The sequence below is a fragment of the Indicator indicator genome, chromosome 8, assembly GCF_027791375.1.
Source record: "Indicator indicator isolate 239-I01 chromosome 8, UM_Iind_1.1, whole genome shotgun sequence".
In the NCBI taxonomy this organism is placed as follows: domain Eukaryota; kingdom Metazoa; phylum Chordata; class Aves; order Piciformes; family Indicatoridae; genus Indicator; species Indicator indicator.
In genome coordinates this window covers 7,262,695-7,281,913 of record NC_072017.1, presented here as the reverse complement: position 1 = coordinate 7,281,913, position 19,219 = coordinate 7,262,695, and the positions used below count along the sequence as shown (strand labels likewise).

Here is a 19,219-nt window from a genome sequence, read left to right as displayed (position 1 = left end):
GCCTAGTATTAATTTGATGAAACTGGAGAACTTCCAAAACTACTTTTGGTCTTCAGATAGCTATGATTTTTGAGGAATTTCTTAAAGGCAAATGATTCTTAATGCCTTTAATCATGCCAGCTGGTTAATCGTGTTGTCTGCTTCTGCTTTCTTGATCAGAAACTGAAGTACAAAATACTGCCCATGCTTTGCTGTTTTTCCACAGAAAATAGAGGAAAAGGGATTTAATCCAGGATGAGAGCAAAAAACGTAGTTTGAATGAGAGGGTACCCTTCTTTAGACTGCCAGTAAATGTTTTCAGCCTGCAGCAAAGCAAGAACTTCACTAACATGCAGTAAATTTACTTTTTTTCAGAAGAGGCCGAGGCGTACAAATGGGAGAAAATCAATGGAAATTGTATTTATACCACAAGCAAAATGCAAGTAGTACTGCTTAAACCCCCACCAAAGCAGTCTGCTAACATGTGGTAGATTGTGGGTTTATTTTCTCGTGTGTGATAAGGGAATCTTCATCTAAGAGTATAATCCAGCTCTGTGCTCAGTAAATCTCCTTGTCCTAGAGTTCGTGTCCCTCATTTTAAAGAGTTCAGTAGTAGCTTGAAATTAACCTAAAGTTCTTTCTAATGCCCTGTTATGAAATCAGTGCAAGGGGTCAGGTCAAGTAACTGAAGAGCTTGGGCTTGAATTGCGTGCAGATTTATGTGATTTATTAATTCTGACGTATTTGACCCTGTGATTTCTTCTTTTTTTTTCTTCTGTTTTCTTTTTCTTGGTAGGGTTGCACCCTTCTAAGACTAAACTAGAACTACAAAAGCATCTAACAACACTAAATAACCAGGAGCAGGCCTCTGTTTTTGAAGAGGTTAAGGTAAGCCCTTTGTTTCCTACAAAATTTAAAAACAATTTTTGCCAGCATCAGTGTGAAGCTGCAAAAGTATTTTCATAGATTCACAGAATGGTTTGGGCTAGAAGGGACCTTAAAGATCATCCAGTTTCAACCCCCCTGCCATGGGCAGGGACACGTTCCAGTAGATCAGGTTGCTCAAGACCTTATCCAACCTGGCCTTGAACACCTCCCAGGAGGGCAGGCATCCATGACCTCCCTGGGCAACTTGTTCCAGTGTGTCACCACCCTCACTATAAAGAATTTCTTCCTTATTTCCAGTCTAAATCTGCCTTCCTCAAGCTTCAATTTTTATTTTTTGTGAATTATTAATTATATTTTAATCACCCTCTGCATAAATTCCAATATCATTGTTTTTCTAGAGCTGTTAAAAACTTGCCTTCTGATGAAAATGGCTCAATTTGCTTCTTCTCTTACTACTACTTGTTCTCCATGAACATGTTGACATCTTGAGTAAAACCCCACACATTTTTTGTGGGTGAAGGCAGCAGCTGGTACTGTGAAAACATTCAACAGTTACTTTGACCAAAAGAAACGACTTTTAGCACTCCCCCCTAAAATTTATCCTAGTTCTTAATACTTGTCAAACTAAGGGGAAAAGTTGAAGTTTCTCCCTTCTGAGTGAAGTCCATCTGAGCAGAGAGGAAAGCAGCTGGATCACAGACAGATGCAGAACGTTGTAGGAAGTATCACTGGACTTGGCACACTGGTGAAGATTAGGAAATTTCAGACATTTTTAAAAATACTATTTCCTTCCTCTCTTGAGTCATTTCAGTCTCTTTGTGTATTTCCATGTGGCGGTTTATCATCCAGTACCAAATTTGGAAGTTACTCTGTGGGAGAGATTCCATGAGCTAAGTGGGCAGCAGTTAGCTGCTCTGCATAGTCGTTGCTAGCAGTCAGAGGAAACTCTTCATTGCTTCTGGGGAGAGCCTGCAAACCATTAACTCGCTAAAACCAAGGGTAAAGTGCATCTCTCCTGCCTGTCTTCTGCAGCTGATTTTTTTGAGTTGAACTGCCTGAAATGTTTATTGTTGCATTCTTACAGCTCCATGTGCTATAACCCTGATTTGTGGGTTTAGATAATGCTCTTTGGAAGGATATTTTTATTACTACTCAGCTGGGCTACCCCGGTGTTAGCTACTTCATCCTGTATCCTCTGCGTTGCAATCAAAGGCTTAAACAGCATCTGCCTTTCAAAAGTTAAGTTTCTGGGATTCAATTCTATAATAGATTGTTTTTAAAACATTATCTCTTTCTTCTGTTATAAGAAAGGCTGACAGAGCTGGGTTTGTCCAGCCTTGAGAAGAGAAGGCTTAGGGAGACCTTATTACCATGGGCCGGTACATAAAGGGTGGCCGCCCAGAAGATGGAGACTCCCTCTTTACAAGGAGTCACATAGAAAAGACAAGGGGCAATGGGCACAAGTTAATTCTGGGAAGATTCCAATTGGACTCCAGAAGAAAATGTTTCACCCCGACAACAGTTAGATATTGGAATCATCTCCCAAGGGAAGTACTGGATTCCCCTACACAGCCCACTTTTAAGACTCAGCTTGACAGGGTGCTGGGCTGTCTCATTTCAACTACACTATCAGTTGGAACAGGTGATCCTTGGGGTCCCTTCTGACTCAGTATTCTATGATTCTATGATCTAAATAGAAATAAATACATTCACCTTCTGCACCATTTTTTTAAATACCTTTGTTCAATGAGAATAGAAGCATAGAGTCATCTTGGTTGGAAAAGGCCTTTAGTATCACCGAGTCCCAGCTATTTTCTTACTCTACCAAAGCTGGGGCTAAACTATGTCCCTCAGCACCACATCTCTGTGGCTTTTAAACCCTCCAGGGGTGGGGATTCAACAAACTCCCTAGGGACCCTGTTCCCAGTGTTTGAGAACCCTTGCAGTTGTACCTTCCCTGGTGCAACTTGAGGCCTTTTCCTCTTGTCCTATCACTTTTAACTTGGGGGGAAGAGACTCACCTCATTACAACCTCCTTTCAGGGATTTGTAGAGAGTGAGTAGGTCTCCCCTCAGCCTCCTTTTCTCCAGGCTAAGCATCCTCAGTTCCCTCAGCTGCTAAAGACAGGGATTTCTAGAGCAAGATTTCTCTGAGACTAGAAACTGCAATGGTAAGTTCAGTCAGTACTTCACATGTGCTACACAGTATGAGCTTTGGTCTTTTGGTTTTCCTTACATCAAAAGCAAAGTGGCAGAAATGTATTTTAAAGTATTCTTTTTTTTTCTGGTGTGTGTTTGGCAATTTGATACCTCTGCAGTTAACCTTTTCTCATGCTTATGCTGTCATGTATGAAGTGAGGTCAGGTGTTTCTCGGCTGTACTGCTGCTGTGCCCGGAACACTGCTGTCCTCTGGTGGACTGGAGTAGTAGTATCAACCAAGTCGAGGTTTAAAGAGATGCTGGCAGTGACAAAATGAAAAGAGTAAATATTTACTGTTACACAGATGTATAATTATTGTGCTTGTGTTGTTTTCAATTAAAGAAATTAAGACCAAGAAATGATCAAAAAGAGAATGAGTTGGTTATGTCTGTTTTGAGAAACATGTATGAAGAAAAGCAGAAGGACCATGTTCATGTTGCAGAAAGAAAGCAGGTAAGTGATCATTTCTTTTTAGTTTGTGTAAGGAGGAGCCAGGAAATAGTTTTCCATTTTTATGTCTCTCTAAAGGCAAATTACTGTTACAGGCATTTTGGAACTTCCAGCTGTAGGCACTGCTGAACACTAGGTTTGTGTATGATTGCTAGCCTGTTTCATGTACCAAAACAGGCATACTTTAGGTTTTGAGGTACCCAGCACAGTCTTGATTTCAGGCCTAGGAGACAGAGATGCAAACAAGGTAGACCACTAATTTGATCGTTTCTCTTACTGCAATGAAAATTCAATATCTGTGAGAGAATATATAATGAATTTGTAATTGCTCTCAGCCTATCTGTGACATTTTTCCTCCCTCTGTCTGTCCAACACATTGGATTTGATCCATGATAGAGACTATTGCATTTACTCAAGAGCTGAAAGTTATTTCTTGTATGCAAACCACCATCTCAAGTGGCCTTGAGGAGGAGTAGCTAAGGAGATTTGCTGCAGAAACAGCAGCAGAGACTGGCATCCATTTCCAAGGAGCTGAGCTACCTCTCATTCTGTATCAGGTTTTCAGTGCTGATTAATTGGTTATTAATACAACACAATTAAGATTCTCCAAAGGGGATTAATGACTTCAAATGCCTTGGTTTGTGACTAACTAACTTGAGACCCCTCAAGTAGGCCTGTATTTGAAAGAGGATCTGCACTTACTCTGTGGAAACTTTCAGTACCATTTATTTGACCCTTTAAAGAATGTTGGCTGTCCCACCACTGCTGGCTGTTAATTCCACTGTGCTGACTGCTGTTGGCCATTTATGGTAAGAACCAGCAAATGGAAATATGGAGAGTAATTAGACCCCTGAAGAAATTAGGGAAACAGCAACAAGTCATAGAATCATAGAATGGTTTGGGCTGGAAAGGACCTTAAACACCAGCTAGTCCCAACCCCCTCACCATGGGTAGGGACACCTTCTAGACAACCAGACCAAGCTGCTCAAGGCCCAGCCTTAAACACTTCAGGGATGGGGCATCCACAACCTCCCTGGGCAACATGTTACAATGTCTCACAATCCTCACTGTATAGAATTTCTTCCTGATATCCAGTCTAAATCTGCCCTCTTCCAGCTTAAAGTCATTGCCCCTCATCCTATCACTACAAATCCTTTTTAAAAAAGTCCCTCCCCAGCTCTCCTGTATTCCCCTTCAGGTACTAGAAGACTTCTTTAAGGTCTCCCTGGAGCCTTCTCTTCTCCAGGCTGAACAGCCCCAACTCCTGCAGCCTGAGTCTTCATTTACTATAAATTCACTTTGTTAATATCTTCTCATTTTATGCCTGTCTGGCTGATTATTGACCACCCTTAGAAAGCAGGAAAAAAAATTTGGGTGTTTCCTTCTCTGATTTCTGGTGTTGAGCATCTCACCAGAAATACGGTTTTAAGAAGCAAAAGCAATGTAGTTGTGGTATGAGAGGAAGAAGCATTGCCTGAGATGTTTCATCATACCTGAAGTGTTTTGTATGTAGTCTAATGCCAGCTGATGCTCAAATAGTTGTCAGTCCTGACAGCTTGGAAATAGGGATATGAAGCCAGAGAAGACCTTAATGTGTCTTCAGTGTGATTTGAAAACTGCTAAGGCCTCTTACAGCCTATTTGTTCAATTGCTGGACCTAAAGTTGGTTAATCTCACATTTGCTATGATGCCAGTGCTCTAAGAACAGTTAACTTGCCCTCAACCCATCATTTGTCTTAGCATTACTTTTTATATTTACTCTGACAATTTATCTCCAGAGCTGTGTAAGAGCAGGTACCTTTGAACATGTACTCTGGCAGTGTTACTAGTCTCAGCAATCATTAACCCATGACATCCTGATGTCCCTGTTCCCTTCTTTTCTACATAAGTATTCAATTTCATGATTTCATCACTTGTTTTCTTTGATTTTTAAGGCAAAAGAAAAAAAGAAGTATGGTAGTAGTATATGTATCTCACTGAACAAAAATGACCTTCAGAATAAGTGTCTTTTCATAAGAACATGACAGCAGGTTGCATCTGATTTGCCCTTTCAGGATGTGAAAATATAGAAGTCTGTAACTTTATCATACTGAATCATAGAATGATTTGAGTTGGAAGGGGCCTTCAAGATCATCTAATTCCGAACCCCCTGCCCTGGACAAGTACACCTCCTACTAGATCATCTTGCTCAAGGCCCAGTCCAACCTGGCTTTGAACACCTGCAAGCTTGGAGCCTCCACAGCTTCTCTGGACAACCTGTTCCAGTGCCTCACCATCCTCATGGGAAAAATTTCCTCCTCATGTCTGATTTCAATTGAGCTGCTTCCAGTTTGAAGCCATTACCTCTTGTCCTGTCACTACAGGCCTTTGTAAAAAGTGCCTCTCTGGCTAATCTGCAAACAGGAAGCTTTTAAATTGTATCTAGGCAGGAGTTCGGTGGTGATGTGCTGTTCAACTGCCCATGGTACTAGTATTGATACAGATCAGGCATTCAGATTTCTAAAATTAGGGCCAGGTGGAGAGCTGGTGCCTGGCAGCCTCAGGATGAACCCCGAAAAGTACCACTGCAAACTCTTCTCTGCTGCAGGTGTTAGATTGAGTTGGTGATATTTCTGTATGTGCTATACTAGCCTTCACAAATGGTGAGAATGGACCAAAAGATTTGTTTCTGAAGCAAAATTCTCCACAGACTCTTAGCGTTAAGATGGAAGTGTTTCTACTGGTGAAATATAGAGAAGAGTTTGATTATAACATACCTTCTTAGCCCTTAGAAAGCCCCATTTTTATAGAATCATAGAATCATTTTGTTTGGAAAAGACCTTTAAGATTATCCAGTTCAACCAGTATCTAACTCTACCAAGCCTGGGACTAAACCATGTCCCTCAGCACCACATCTCTGTGGCTTTTAAACGCCTCCAGGGTTGGGGATTCAGCCACCTCCCTGGGGAGCCTCTTCAGTCAAGGAATTTCTTCTAGTAGCCAGTCTAAACCTCCCCTGGCACTGCTTGAGGCCACTTCCTTCCTATCATAATATCATCTCCTAACATAATGGAGACACTTCAGAGTTTCTACTTACTATGAACTTCAGAGTTTCTACTTACTATGAACTTCACCAATTTCAATTAATTTCTTGGCTGAAGAAAAGTAAATCCCTCAGAAATCTGTAATCTGTTACAAGTGAACATTTAGAATTTGTACACTTGTACTTTGTCATTAAAGAAATTTTGTCAACACAGCCTCAATTCCCTGCCAAAGTGGCAATTCTTCTGAAGCACATTTCCTTCAAGAGATTTGCTGGGCTTGTGTTAGTATTGTTTGTTAAACTTCACTGTAAGTATCAGTAGAGAAAAAGACATGAAAAGCCAAGGGTGCCAGGAGGAAGTATTGACTCAGATTGAAGGTCTTCAGACTGTTTACTGAGGTTCTACTCCATGCCACTGAATATTTCACATTTATGTTTTTAAATTTGCAGGCTTCACAGCCCCCTGCTGAGAACACTGTAAATGAGGTGCCCAGCAGTGCTCCGAGGTTCAGATTAGATATGTTAAAGAACAAAGCAAAAAGGTCTCTGACAGAATCGTTTGAAAGCATTCTCTCCCGTGTGAGTATCTTCACCTTTGTTGCCTCTGAAGAGAATTTCATTGCTTGCTTTATGTGAAGGAAAGAAAAGTCATATTTTTTTATCCTGCCAGCTTATAGCCAAGACACAGTGACAAAAATACTTGAGCGTTTATGTTAGAAGATGGCAAAAGCAAGGCTTTGGTAGAGAGAATGCCAAGGCCTGGAAGATGTGGATTAATTTTTAGGTGGGAAATAGAGTATATAGACATTCCAGAGACTCATAGAATGGTAGGGGTTGGAAGGGACCTCCGGAGTTCATCCAGTCCAACACCCCTGCCAAAGCAGAATCACCTAGGGCATGCCACACAGGAACATATCCAGGTGGGTTTTGAATGCCTCCAGAGCTGGAGACTCCACAGCTTCTCTGGGCAGCTTGTACCAGTGTTCTGCCACCCTCAAGTGGGTGCAGATGAACTTCTAAATGCTAGAGATTTTTTTGAAGGTATAAAGAAAAAGACTTCTAAGATGATCAAGTCCATCCATCAATCCAGGACCACCATGCCCACTAAACCATGTCCCAAAGTGCCATATCCCCACATTGTTTGAACACCTCCAGAGATGGTGATTCCACCACTTCCCTGAGCAGCTTCTTACAATGCCTGAACATTCTTTCAGTGAAGACATTTTCCCTATTATGCAATCCAAACCTCCCCTGGTGCAACTTGAGACCACTTCCTCTTCTCCTCCTGCTGGTTACTTGAGAGAAGGGTCCATATCATGGAAAGCCCATGAGAATTCCTTAATCCCCAGGATCCTTTAAGATGTCCTGAATGAAGCCTCTCATTTCTCACAGGGGCAAAGGTAATTCTTAGACGTTTCAGGAAATTTAATTTGATGCTCTCTGAAAATTCTGGATTTTGATGGTGCTGTACAAATATCTTTTGGCTGTGCCCCATATATCATAACCTTAACTGCTTGTGTGCTTTATCTTTACAGGGCAGTAAAGCCAGAGGTCCACTGGACAATTCTGCACCCGGAGATTTGGACAACACTGTGTCCAGCACTTCAGGCAGGATAAGTAAAGTAAGTAAAGCCTGGGGTGAATGTTTATATCTTGAGACTTCAGATAATCTTCCCTGAAACAACTAGTCAGGTGTGACATGTGGTCACCAACTGCTCATCTTCTGTTCTAATATCTTGCGTTTTGCTTTGGTTATTTTGTGAGGTTTGACAAGGTGACTGTGATTGTGACTGATTGTGAGTCCTCCCCGGATGCTGGCTATTAAAGAAGGGAGCTTAACCCTTGTTATCCCTCAGCTTTGTACTGAATATGATGGCTATGGAATGGAAGCCCTTGTTGGTCAGTTCAGGGTGACTTGCCCTGTCTGTTTCTCCCCATGGGTGTGACCTCCTCCTGCAGCCCAAGATGGCACACAAGATTTTGCAGTGACCTTGATCTCCATAGGAACAAGTGTAAGTGACTTGAACAAAGGAATTTCACAGTTTACTCAGGGAACAGTCAGGCTAAGAAATAGCAGTTACATGGCAACACAGTGGTCATGTGCAAGATCCTGTAGGGTTTCACTGGTAATTTCCTTTTTACAAGATGGGACTGATGGTAAGTCTGTGTTTCTGTTCTCCAGAAGTTTCAACTTCATAGATTCATAGAATGGTTTGGGTTGGAAGGGACCTCGAAGATCATCTGGTTCCACCCCCCCTGCCATGGGCAGGATCACCTTCCACCAGACCAGGTTGCTCAAGGCCTTATCCAATCTGTCCTTTAATACCTCCTGAGAGGGGGCATCCACAACCTCCCTGGGCAACCTGTTCCAGTGTCTCTCCACCCTCACTGTACAGAATGTCTTCCTAATCTCCAGCCTAAATCCGCCCTCTTCCAGCTTTCAGTTCTTTCATTCTGAGCTTTCAGGTCTTCCATTCTGCTATAAGAAAGATCAGTGCAATCTGGTCTGCATTTAAATCAGAAATGCCTTGTACTGTAAATAAATAAATAAATGTTTTATGTATGCATCTTATCGTGGGAGTCTGTCACATAAAATACTATGTGACATCTGAATCTTGCAACAAAAGATGGAGGTGCAGCAAAACAACTGCAGTAACAGTACAAAGGGTAATGGCTTCGAACTCAAAGAGGTTGGAGTTACATGAGACATTAGGGAGAAATTCTTCCTCATGAGGGTGGGTAGACATTGGAACAGGTTGCCCAGAGAAGTTTTGGAGGCTCCAAGCTTGCAGGTGTTGAAAGCCAGGATGGATGGGGCCTGGAGCAAGCTGGTCTAGTGGGAGGTATCTCTGCCTATGGCAGGGTAGTTGGAACTAGATGATCTTGAAGGTCCCTTCCAAGCCAAACCATTTTATGATTCTATGAATTACCCTGCAGTTGACCTACCCTGCTTGATTCCAGCCCTGGAAGTCCATACCATGAATGTAGGATGACATTCATAAGAAACATAAAACAAGAAGCAGAGTCATTTCCCCCCTTTGTGCAGTTAGAAAGCTTTAAGTCTGAGTAAAACAACATAAACAAAGAGCACGGAAGCTGCCAATCTTCTTCCCTGGAGGCAGGCCAGTACTTGGCACAGTTGGATGCAGCTATTGATTCTGCTCTAGTGCCTAGTCACCTACTGACTCCTGACTTCAGGTTATCAAGAGTCTGCTCTTTCTGCTGATGTTTCTGGAGAGTGGCTGACTCTGCAGGAAACGTGGGAATGAAGACAAGCACATGGCTGTGCACTAAAACAGGCATCTAGTCATGGGATTGAAGTCCTCTGTGCAAACCTTCAGCTACAGAAGAGGAATATTTTATTGTTAGAGGGTGTGCCAAATGTACAGCGCTCTGAAATCATAGAATGTTAGGGGTTAGAAGGGACCTCTAGAGATCGCTGAATCCAACCCCCCCCCTCCAAAGCAGGATCACTTAAGATAGGCCACACAGAAAGGCATCCAGGCGGGTTTTGAAAGTCTGCAGAGACTCCACAACCTCTCTGGGCGACCTGGTCCAGTGCTCCATCACCCTCACCATAAAGAAGTTTCTCCTCACGCTGAGGTGGAACCTCCCGTGTTCTAGCTTGTACTCATTGTTCTTTGACCTGTCAGTGGGCACCACCAAAAAGAGATCATTGCATTCACCTCAACACCCACCCCTTAGACATTTATAGACATTGTTGAGATCGCCTCTCAGCCTTCTCAAGACTGAACAGCCCCAGGTCTCTCAGTCTTTCTTCATAGGAGAGATGTTCCAGTCCCTTAATCATCGTCATCACTCTCTGTTGGACTTTCTCCAGTAGATCTGTGCCACCCTTTCTATTGCTGTCACAGTCACCCAAACCTGAGTGATCTGTTCTGACCCCTTTGTGTTCATGTGTACTCTAAAATACAATTGTTCTCGAAATTAGTTTTTCTCTGTGGTTTGTTGACCTAAATTATTGATAAAAAAGCCATGAAACATCAGAGATCCTTTCTTTGAGCTAGTTTGAACTTTTTCTTTGTGCCAGTTTGAAGCAGGTTTCTGTGGGATGTGAATAATAACATGGGACTGCAACCTCAAAGATTGGTTCTAAACCCTGGGATTGATAACCTATTTTTTTTGCACTTCTAGGGTCCGCCAGCATGTGAAAAGGAGAAAGACAGACTTCCTACACTCCCCACAGAAAGCTCTGTCAAGAGCAGTGGGTCAGTGGATGATCTTTCCAGCAACACAGATGATTCTCCTCTTGAGCAGTCTGTTATGGTACCTCAGCAGAGCTTTCGGAGGCGAGCCAACACACTGAGTCATCTGCCAACAGAAAGCCAGGAGCCTCTGGTACCTGTTGAAACATCTCCTTCTGTTCCCCAGAGGAAACTAATGAGGTATCACTCAGTGAGCACAGAGACTCCTCACAAAAGAAAGTAAGACTTACTGAAAGCAGGCTCTGATTTCATTTGCTGAGGGCATATTTGGGGATGACAGTTGCATACCAGGTATGTCCTCTTAATGGATAAGAAATGTATTGCAGCAGCGTGTCACTCATTGGAGGTTTGTAGGTGTTCTGTTTAAAAACACTTTTAACCCTGTGTGCTCCACATGGAAGAGAAAACATGAAACCTGCAGTTCCTTAATGTATGTAACACAGCCAATGTAAGCACATCATAGGATTCCTCTAAAGGGTTTCAATTACCTTTTTTTTTTTCTTTTGCAGTCAATATTAATTCTTTTTTGTTGGTTTTGCTACTTCTTGTTGTCTATTTATAGAGAAAAATCCAGCAGCAATTCTTGGTACTGAAAACCTGGCTAGTTGGTTAACTCATATACGACACAAATATATATAACACATGTATAACACACAAAATGAACACTTAGGCAGTTTATCATTATTGAGAGAGGTGAGATTGCTGTTTGTCTTGCTTTTCAATGAGCCTGTGTAGGTCTTACTCACAAAAACCATCTGCTACTTGCCTTCATGCTAAAAATGTTCAAGCTGTCCTCTTTCAAAAGCCTGCCTCTACATCTCTAAACTCTCTGCTTAACTTCCTGGCAGTTATCTTCCTTCCCTCTACCTGCCTTTTGCCATTACTGTGGAAACATTTCTGTCTGTAGGCTTCTCTGTTGCGGCCAGAACTGTTCATTTGCACATTTACTGAGAGAGGAGGAAATCGTTGTGTGTTCCAGCTGATTTTTCTCTGCAGGAGGCAGGACAATAAATGAACATGCCTGAATAGGTGATGAAAGTGAAAAGAAGAGTGTGATAGTATTTGAAAGGAAACATAACTGGGTTTGCCTTTTTGTTTCTTCTTTGAACGTTTTTTAGCCTGTAGAGTTAGATAATAGTTGGACTCAGTGATCTCAAAGGTCTTTTCCTACCAAAATACTTCCATGACTTGACTTCTAATTCTAAAACACTAGATTTTTTTGGTTTTTTTAGTGCCATTTAGGACTTGTGTTGTTGGTCTGTTATCTTCATGAGGTAACCTGATGCTTGTAGCTGCTTGTTCAATCAGTTCTTATCTTGTTACAGGAATTCTACTAGAGATGAAGTATATTTTTTTATTTCCTTGGTTATTGCTATTTGGGTTTGATCGTGTCATTTTTAGTATGACCTGAGTGTGCCTGTTTAAACCCTCCCTGGAGGTGTTCAAGGCCAGGCTGGAAGAGGCCTTTAGCAACCTGGTCTAGTGGGAGGTGTCCTTGCCAATGGCAGGGGGATTTGAACTAGATGATCTTTAAGGTCCCTTCCAACCCAAAGCATACTGTGATTCTATGATGACAGCTCAAACCAAAAAGAAATCCCTGTTGCTTCTCTTCTGTAGCAAATACACAGAACCAGAAGAAATGGAAAACTTAGAAGTATACTTCAAGTTCTCAAAAAAAATCATTCCAATGACAGACTTAGCAAGTCTTATCCATGATATGAGTGTTTTTGAACAGCTTTACCTCAAGGCAGAAATTGTTTCCAAAGGTTAAATAAATTCAGTTCTTCCTGTAGCATTTCACTTCTCATCCATTAGAACTCTTGATCATATGCCTGACTATCTTAGAGACCAAGGGGAAGCACATATGAGGGAAAAGAAAGGAGAAGGTTTGGGGGAGTTTAAATTCAGTCATACACTGAAAATGTCTTGCTGAAGCCTCTGAGTGTGTACTGGGGACGTTGCAGATCAATTCAATTTGTTCAGCCTCTTACTGTATTCATGTAATAGGAAATGGCTTATTTGTGTCTGCCAGGTCCCTTCCAAAGGTTAGAGAAGGGATTTCACTTTCTTTTTTTTTTTTTTTTTTTTTTTTTTGTCTTTTCCTCCCCCTCTTTTCCTCTCCTCCTATGTTGTGTGCTTTGTGCTACCTCAACTCCATGGCTCGGGCTGGAATCCCGCCGTGCGGTTTGAATGCATCTGTCGGCGAATCTAAAAGTTCTTCTGGTCAACTTGCACGTTCTCCTACTCTAGCTCGTCTTAACCCCTCGGCCTCTTCACCCAACTTCTTTAAATACCTAAGGCATAATTCAAGTGGAGAACCAAGTGGGCATTTTGCACAAAAGAGGTGAGCTAGCACCTGTACACCTGTACGTAGTTGGGGTAGAGTTTATTTTACCATGTCATGAATGTGAAGCTCTGTAGTGTAAGTAATTAAAGTAGAACAAAAGTGGTAGATTTTTATGGGAGAGGGAACTCTTCAACTGCTCATTTACTGAAGGTAGAGCTGCTACTGACATAATTTTTATTTGTTTGATAAGTAAAATTCCTTCAGACAGATGAACACATCACTTTTTTCAGAGTGAATTGCTCCCAAGTAGCTTCTCATTATGCAGCAGACAGCAGCAATGCTTAAGTTGTGTGGGGGATATGTTACCAAGAGCCTTGTCATCCAGCTCACTCTGCCCCTCCTGAATCATTCAGTTCTTTTCTGCTTTCTTTACGGTAACAGAGAACCATGTCGATATTCCTTTGTGCCTGGCATTAAAGGCAAATTGAGGAAGGTAACTGAATGGGGCAAGAAATAGCAAGAAATTGAGAACTGATACAAAAAAACCCTAAACAAACAAAAAACCACAAACAAAAAACACCCAAGCAAAAAAACCCACCCAACCAACCAAAAACCCAATCCCCCCAAAAAACCCCAAAACCATAACCCAATAAAATAAACCAATCAACTGACCAAACCCAGCCGACCTCCCACTCCCCAAAACCAAGAGAACAAACCAAAACCCCCAAGCCAGTTCATACACATGTCTCACTTACTTGGAGCAATATCAACTGATATTTTTCTGTGCTTTCCTTTTTAGAACCAAAATCCATGTAGAGGCCATTGAGAAAAGGATGTTAACCCATCATTTTCCCTGAGAACCTAAGCAGCTCCAAACAAATCTTAACTGAGAAACCCATTCTTGCCCCCTTGAGCTAAAAGTGTTTATTCTAGCTCAAAAGGCTAATGAGACCAAATGCCCTTGGAAGTACTGTCAGCAGTCACTGGCCATTCATTGGCAAGCATTTTGTATTTGTTGCTTTTTGGTTTTGTTCTGGGTGAAGATTTCCTCTCACCCCAAGGTGATGATTCCCTGGATTCTGAGAAAATACTAATCTGAAAACCTTGGTTCACTGGTTACTTCAGCTGTATTTGCTGAGTACTAGCTAGCTTCTCTCAATTTAGCTTCACCTCAGAAGTATGGTATAGCTCAGGGGTGGAAATGTGAGTCTGCAGTGTCCTCTTTAGTCTTCATTTTGATAAGATTTAATTGTATCTTGAAGGTTAAACTCTCAAAAGTAGATTTGAGTTGTTCCCCTTTCCTTCTCTTAACCTTATTCTTAGTATGCTGCGGGCTTTTTATTTGAAAAGAAAAAGCAGGATCATGTTGGCCCGAAGACTGATGAAATCTGATCAGTGCTCCTGTCTGTTGCATAATTAGAGCCACAATCCTAAGTGACCAGTCAGAAAGTGCAGTTTTTAGCCTCAGAGTTCCACTCTTGTCTGAATAAAACCCTTCTTTGCAAAATGAGATTTGCCAAAGTCTTATTTTTCACTTAGCAGCATAACGATTATCAGTGTCAGCTTTTCCTAACCGTTTCCCCCAACCTGAGTCATTGAAACTGATACTTCAATAAATGTGCAGTGATAATGCTGGCATCAGTTCTTACTAAAGTTAAAGGAATTTACTTGAACCATGTACTGAAAATGTTGGGATATAGCAAAGAATAACAATTTTACTGGAAGTCTGTTTATTTATAGTGGGACATTTTAGTTTGCCCAAACAAATACGTATTTCAAAGTAGCACTTCGTTAGCAGTTTCAGCTTTAGCTTTGGTTTCCTTACTATTCAGCCCTTTAGGATTTAGCTGCTATTTTTTGTTATTGTTTGAAATGTAACAGTGTGTATTATTTTTATTCTGTGAGTTTATGCTTCTTTGTTCTAAACTTTACTTTTCCCAACTGCACTCTCAGCATCTCCTACCGTACTGCCTTAAGGAAAAAGCTTCATTCTTCCTCCTCTGTGCCAAATTTCTTAAAATTTCTGGCTCCTGTAGATGAAAATAACACCTCTGACTTTAGGAACACAACAAGGTAGGGTTCTCTCCTAAAGCCTTGGAGGTAAAACTGTGTTCTCAAAGGTTTCCTTGTCTGAATTATTTCAAATGCTTCTTGCACTTGCAAATTCTGGTTTGTGCAACAATTCACTTGCATGGGTTCTGCATGTGATTGCTGTCCAAATGATGCAGCTATCCCAGACTCCTCTCCCATTAAGGCTGCAGAACTTAGACATTTTGATGTGGTAATGGTCTTGCAACTTCCATCTGTGTACTTCTGTGATTATTCCTGCCAAAGGACTGTATTGGCAGTTTTCAGTTAAGAGACTATACATGGTTCGTCCTAAGCTAAGCACTGGTAGTGTCCTCAAATTGGAAGGAGAGGATGGCCTGTGAAATATTCCTCCTAGCTGCTGCCAGAGCTGTTTGTCCAGAGCTAATTTCATTTACCTCTTCAGCCTCAACAAAGCCTCACACAGCCGTTTAGCTAATGGCAAGAATTAAAGGAATTAAAAGTTTTAAGTAATGGGTAAAAGTTATTAGTGGGATTTTTTTAATGGGAAAGCAGCATTGCTCTTTACTGTTTCATTTCATGCTCTGAATAAAAACCTCTGAATGTTTGTGGATTACACCAAAGAAGTAACATCCAAGCTTCCTGGACACTGGTACCAAATTTGTTGCTTATTTCAGATGGTGAGTCAAGAACACAAAGGTTAAAAGTTTTGCTCCTTGTCCTACTGTGAAGGAATATATTACCTACCCAGTTCATAGAAGGTTGGAAGTTTACTTGGTGTTGATAAAGCTTCCTGATGTGTGCTGTTAAAAGTCATCAGCAATTCTTTGTGTCTCCTATGAATTGCTAGATTTTGTGGATGGCACTTAAGTGGCAGACTGTTATGGTGTGTTTAAATTACTGCTGCAAAAAGAGATGAAAATTAATTAAAACTGGAAAAAGTAAATTGCACAGAGCTGCTCCAGGCCCTTTAGGGGAACCTAAGTGATGTTTGCAGCCTTGTTTAAGCCTGCTGCCACAAAGCAAACTTCACCTACCTACCACTGAGAGCTTGGCCCAGCATGTGCACAACGCACTGCACTCCTTGGCTCACGTTATGGTGTTCACCGAAGACTGTCACTGTGACAAGCAGATTCTGGTAACCTGCTCACAAACACTCTTTGTCCCACCATTTTAGTGACTATGAGTCCAAGCACAGCCAGCAGACCGGTGGGGACAGCCCTGTCAGGACTCGACGGCACTCATGGAGGCAGCAGATATTCCTGCGAGTGGCAACCCCGCAGAAAGCCTGTGACTCTCCCAGCAGATATGATGGTAAAGTCTGTGCTTATTGCCTCCCATGAACTGGTGGATATAGTCTTGTCAAGTGCAGATCACGTTGTAAACATGGCACTTCAGGACATAGTTTCACGGCCACGGTGGTGTTAAGTTGGACTCAATGATCTTGAGTACTGCCTCCAGTTCAGGGGCCCCCAGCATAAGGAGGACATCGAACCACTCTTGGAGCGGGTCCAGAGGAGGCCATGAAGATGATCAGAAGGTTGGGGACAGGCTGAGAGTTGGGGCTGTTCAACATGGAAAAGAGAAGGCTCTGGGAGACCTTCCAGTACCTGAAGGAGGCTACAAGAAAGACAGGAAGGAACTTTTTACAAGGACTGGTAGTGATAGGATGAGAGATGGTCACAGAATCACACAGAATCATGGTTGGAAGAGACCTCAAAGGTCATCCAGGCCAACCTTCAACCCGACAGTGAAGGGTCAGCACTAAACCATGTCCTGGGACTCAAGGTGTGGCCTCCACAGTGCCCAGTACAGGAGGACAATAACTTCCCTGATCCTGCTGGCCACGCTATTGCTAATCCAGGTCAGGATGCTGTTGGCCATCTTGGGCACCTGGGCACACACTGGCTCGTGTTCAGCCAGCTGTTGATCAACACCCTGAAGTCTTTCTCTGCTGGGCAGTTTCCAGCCACTCTGTTCCAAGCCTGGAGCATTCATGGGGTTGGTGTGACTAAAGTGCAAGACATCTGAAATGCTCTCCTGTATTCAAGTCATATGAAGGAGCTCTTATGTAAGGTTACTGTTTTTGCAGGCTTGGTGCATCTTTTTGAGACTGGATTGTTTTTTGAATGCCTGAAAACCTTCCCACGTTAAATAGGAAAAAAACCCTAAATTGCCTATCCAAGCATTTCCTCTGAGACATAATAGCTGCAAGATACAATCTTAACAACCTGCAGCTGGGTAAGCAGAACAGTTGGAGAAACAAGGGTGGCCGACATGGAAAACAGGAAGTGCTATTAATAGGAGGACCAATTTGAAGTATCTGGCCTTTTCCTTCACTCCTGTTTTCATTTTCTGGTGTTGTTCCAAGGTACATAGTCAATTTGGGAACAGAGGGAGAAAACTCAGAGTTAGGTGGGGTTTTTTTCCTATTTATAACAAGCATTAGGTTTTTCCCTTTGGATTTTCATGCATCTCCTTGAACATTTTTGGCAGTAAATGATACAAGAGTTGAGGCTGTTCAGCCTGGAGAAGAGAGGGCTCCAGGGAGACCTTATAGCAGCCTTCCAGTACCTGACAGGGTCTGTAAGAAAGCCAGGAAGGGAAATCTAACAAGTGCTTGTAGTGATAGGACAAGGGGGAATGGATTGAAGCTAAAAGAGGGCAGATGTGGAGGAGTGAGGGTGGTGAGACACAGGAACAGGTTGCCAGGGAGGTGGTGGGCAATGGAGATGTTCAGTGCCAGGCTGGATGAGGCCTTGAGCAACCTGATCTAGTGGAAGGTGTCCCTGCACATAGCAGGGGCTTGGAACTAGATCATCTTCAAGGTCACTTCCAACCCAAACCATTCTATGAATCTATGAATCTGTGTAGCCTTTGAGAGAGCCACTGTGCAGATGGTCTTACATTGAACTCACCACCACAATTCACTCAGTAACCTCTGTAGTTCCAAAGTAATTGTCATTCATCATCTCATTCCTCTTTCTTTCATCTTCTGTCAAGGAGAAGCAGCACTTGTGGGTGCTTCCACTTACCCTTTTCCCCACTATTTTCCTCTGCTTCTATACATAACTTTCCAGTGAAGCATTATGCAGTTTGCTGCTTTGCAGGACAGCCAGGTCATCTCTGGTAAGCCCAAAGATGAGGTTGATCACCAGTTTGGAGATCTAGAAGGAATTTTCTAGATAGATGAAATGATCTGTAGAGATTTTTATTGCTTTCCAGCTGGTAGCTGGAGGTTTAGATGGTTGAATTATGCTAGTTCTGTTGCAGCAAGCTGCAGTTGAAATGTGCAGCCTCCTCTTCTGTTGATGGAATGGTTGGGCTGCTGCAGGTGGTATGAAGCACTGGGGGGCAGCATTTCTCTCACCACCACCCTGAGATAAACACAAGTGTCTTGTCCTCTGAGAACTTGCTTTTTATTCATTTGTGGGGGTGGAGTGAGTGTTGTGTCCTGCAAAGTGGAGAGGTGGAAAAAGAGGAGCACAGGTCACTTACAAAACAGATCACACTTTGTGCTGTTACAATACTATATTGCTTTTGAAAGAAGGTTTGCATTAATCTCTTTTTCCAAAGTATTTTTTGGTCTGTTTTCTACATATCACCTTCCTTGAAGTGTTTAAGGGCACCTAGATGTGGTGCTAAGGGACGTGGTTTAGCACCAGACTTGGTAGGGTTAGATAATAATTGGACTTGATAATATTGGATGCAGCCTTGAGTAACCTGGTCTGCTGGAAGGTAGCCCGGCCCATTGCAGGGGGTTGGAACTAGATGATCATTAAGGTCCCTTCCAACCCAAACCATTCTATAATTCTGTGATCTTAAAGGTCTTTTCCAACTGAAACAATTCTATGATTCTGTAGTTACACGAAATTCACTCTAGATCTCTCAGTCACTGTCTCAAACATTCAAAGTTTCTTTACACCCTACCCACCCTACCTACAGATTTTCAACCTCCTGTGGAGCTTCTCTAACCAGAGCCACATTGGTTTAGACCTTCCTAGTTCTCTGTCATCACTGGTAAAAAAGGTTAAGGGGAACACCCGGTAGTCATTTTAAACCAGTTATCAAAAAAAAGTGATAAGTTTTCAACTGAATCAGTTTTCTAGTGCTACTCTC

The 19,219-nt window shown here is 42.2% G+C and overlaps 1 protein-coding gene across 5 annotated transcripts in view; it reads left to right on the top strand.

Annotated features, from left to right (window-relative positions):
* The window catches only part of TBC1D1 (TBC1 domain family member 1), a 91,941-nt gene that overhangs the window by 46,567 nt on the left and 26,155 nt on the right, over window positions 1-19,219 (top strand). For 2 of the 5 annotated variants that reach the window (XM_054382880.1, XM_054382877.1), the window contains exons 7-15: window positions 776-867; window positions 3,409-3,519; window positions 6,989-7,117; window positions 8,074-8,160; window positions 10,694-10,983; window positions 11,613-11,626; window positions 12,961-13,108; window positions 15,005-15,124; window positions 16,278-16,414. In XM_054382880.1, coding sequence (XP_054238855.1) covers window positions 776-867; window positions 3,409-3,519; window positions 6,989-7,117; window positions 8,074-8,160; window positions 10,694-10,983; window positions 11,613-11,626; window positions 12,961-13,108; window positions 15,005-15,124; window positions 16,278-16,414 — 1,128 coding nt within the window. The remainder of the gene's footprint in view (window positions 1-775; window positions 868-3,408; window positions 3,520-6,988; window positions 7,118-8,073; window positions 8,161-10,693; window positions 10,984-11,612; window positions 11,627-12,960; window positions 13,109-15,004; window positions 15,125-16,277; window positions 16,415-19,219) is intronic. The other 3 variants (XM_054382876.1, XM_054382879.1, XM_054382878.1) reach the window with 3 other exon arrangements.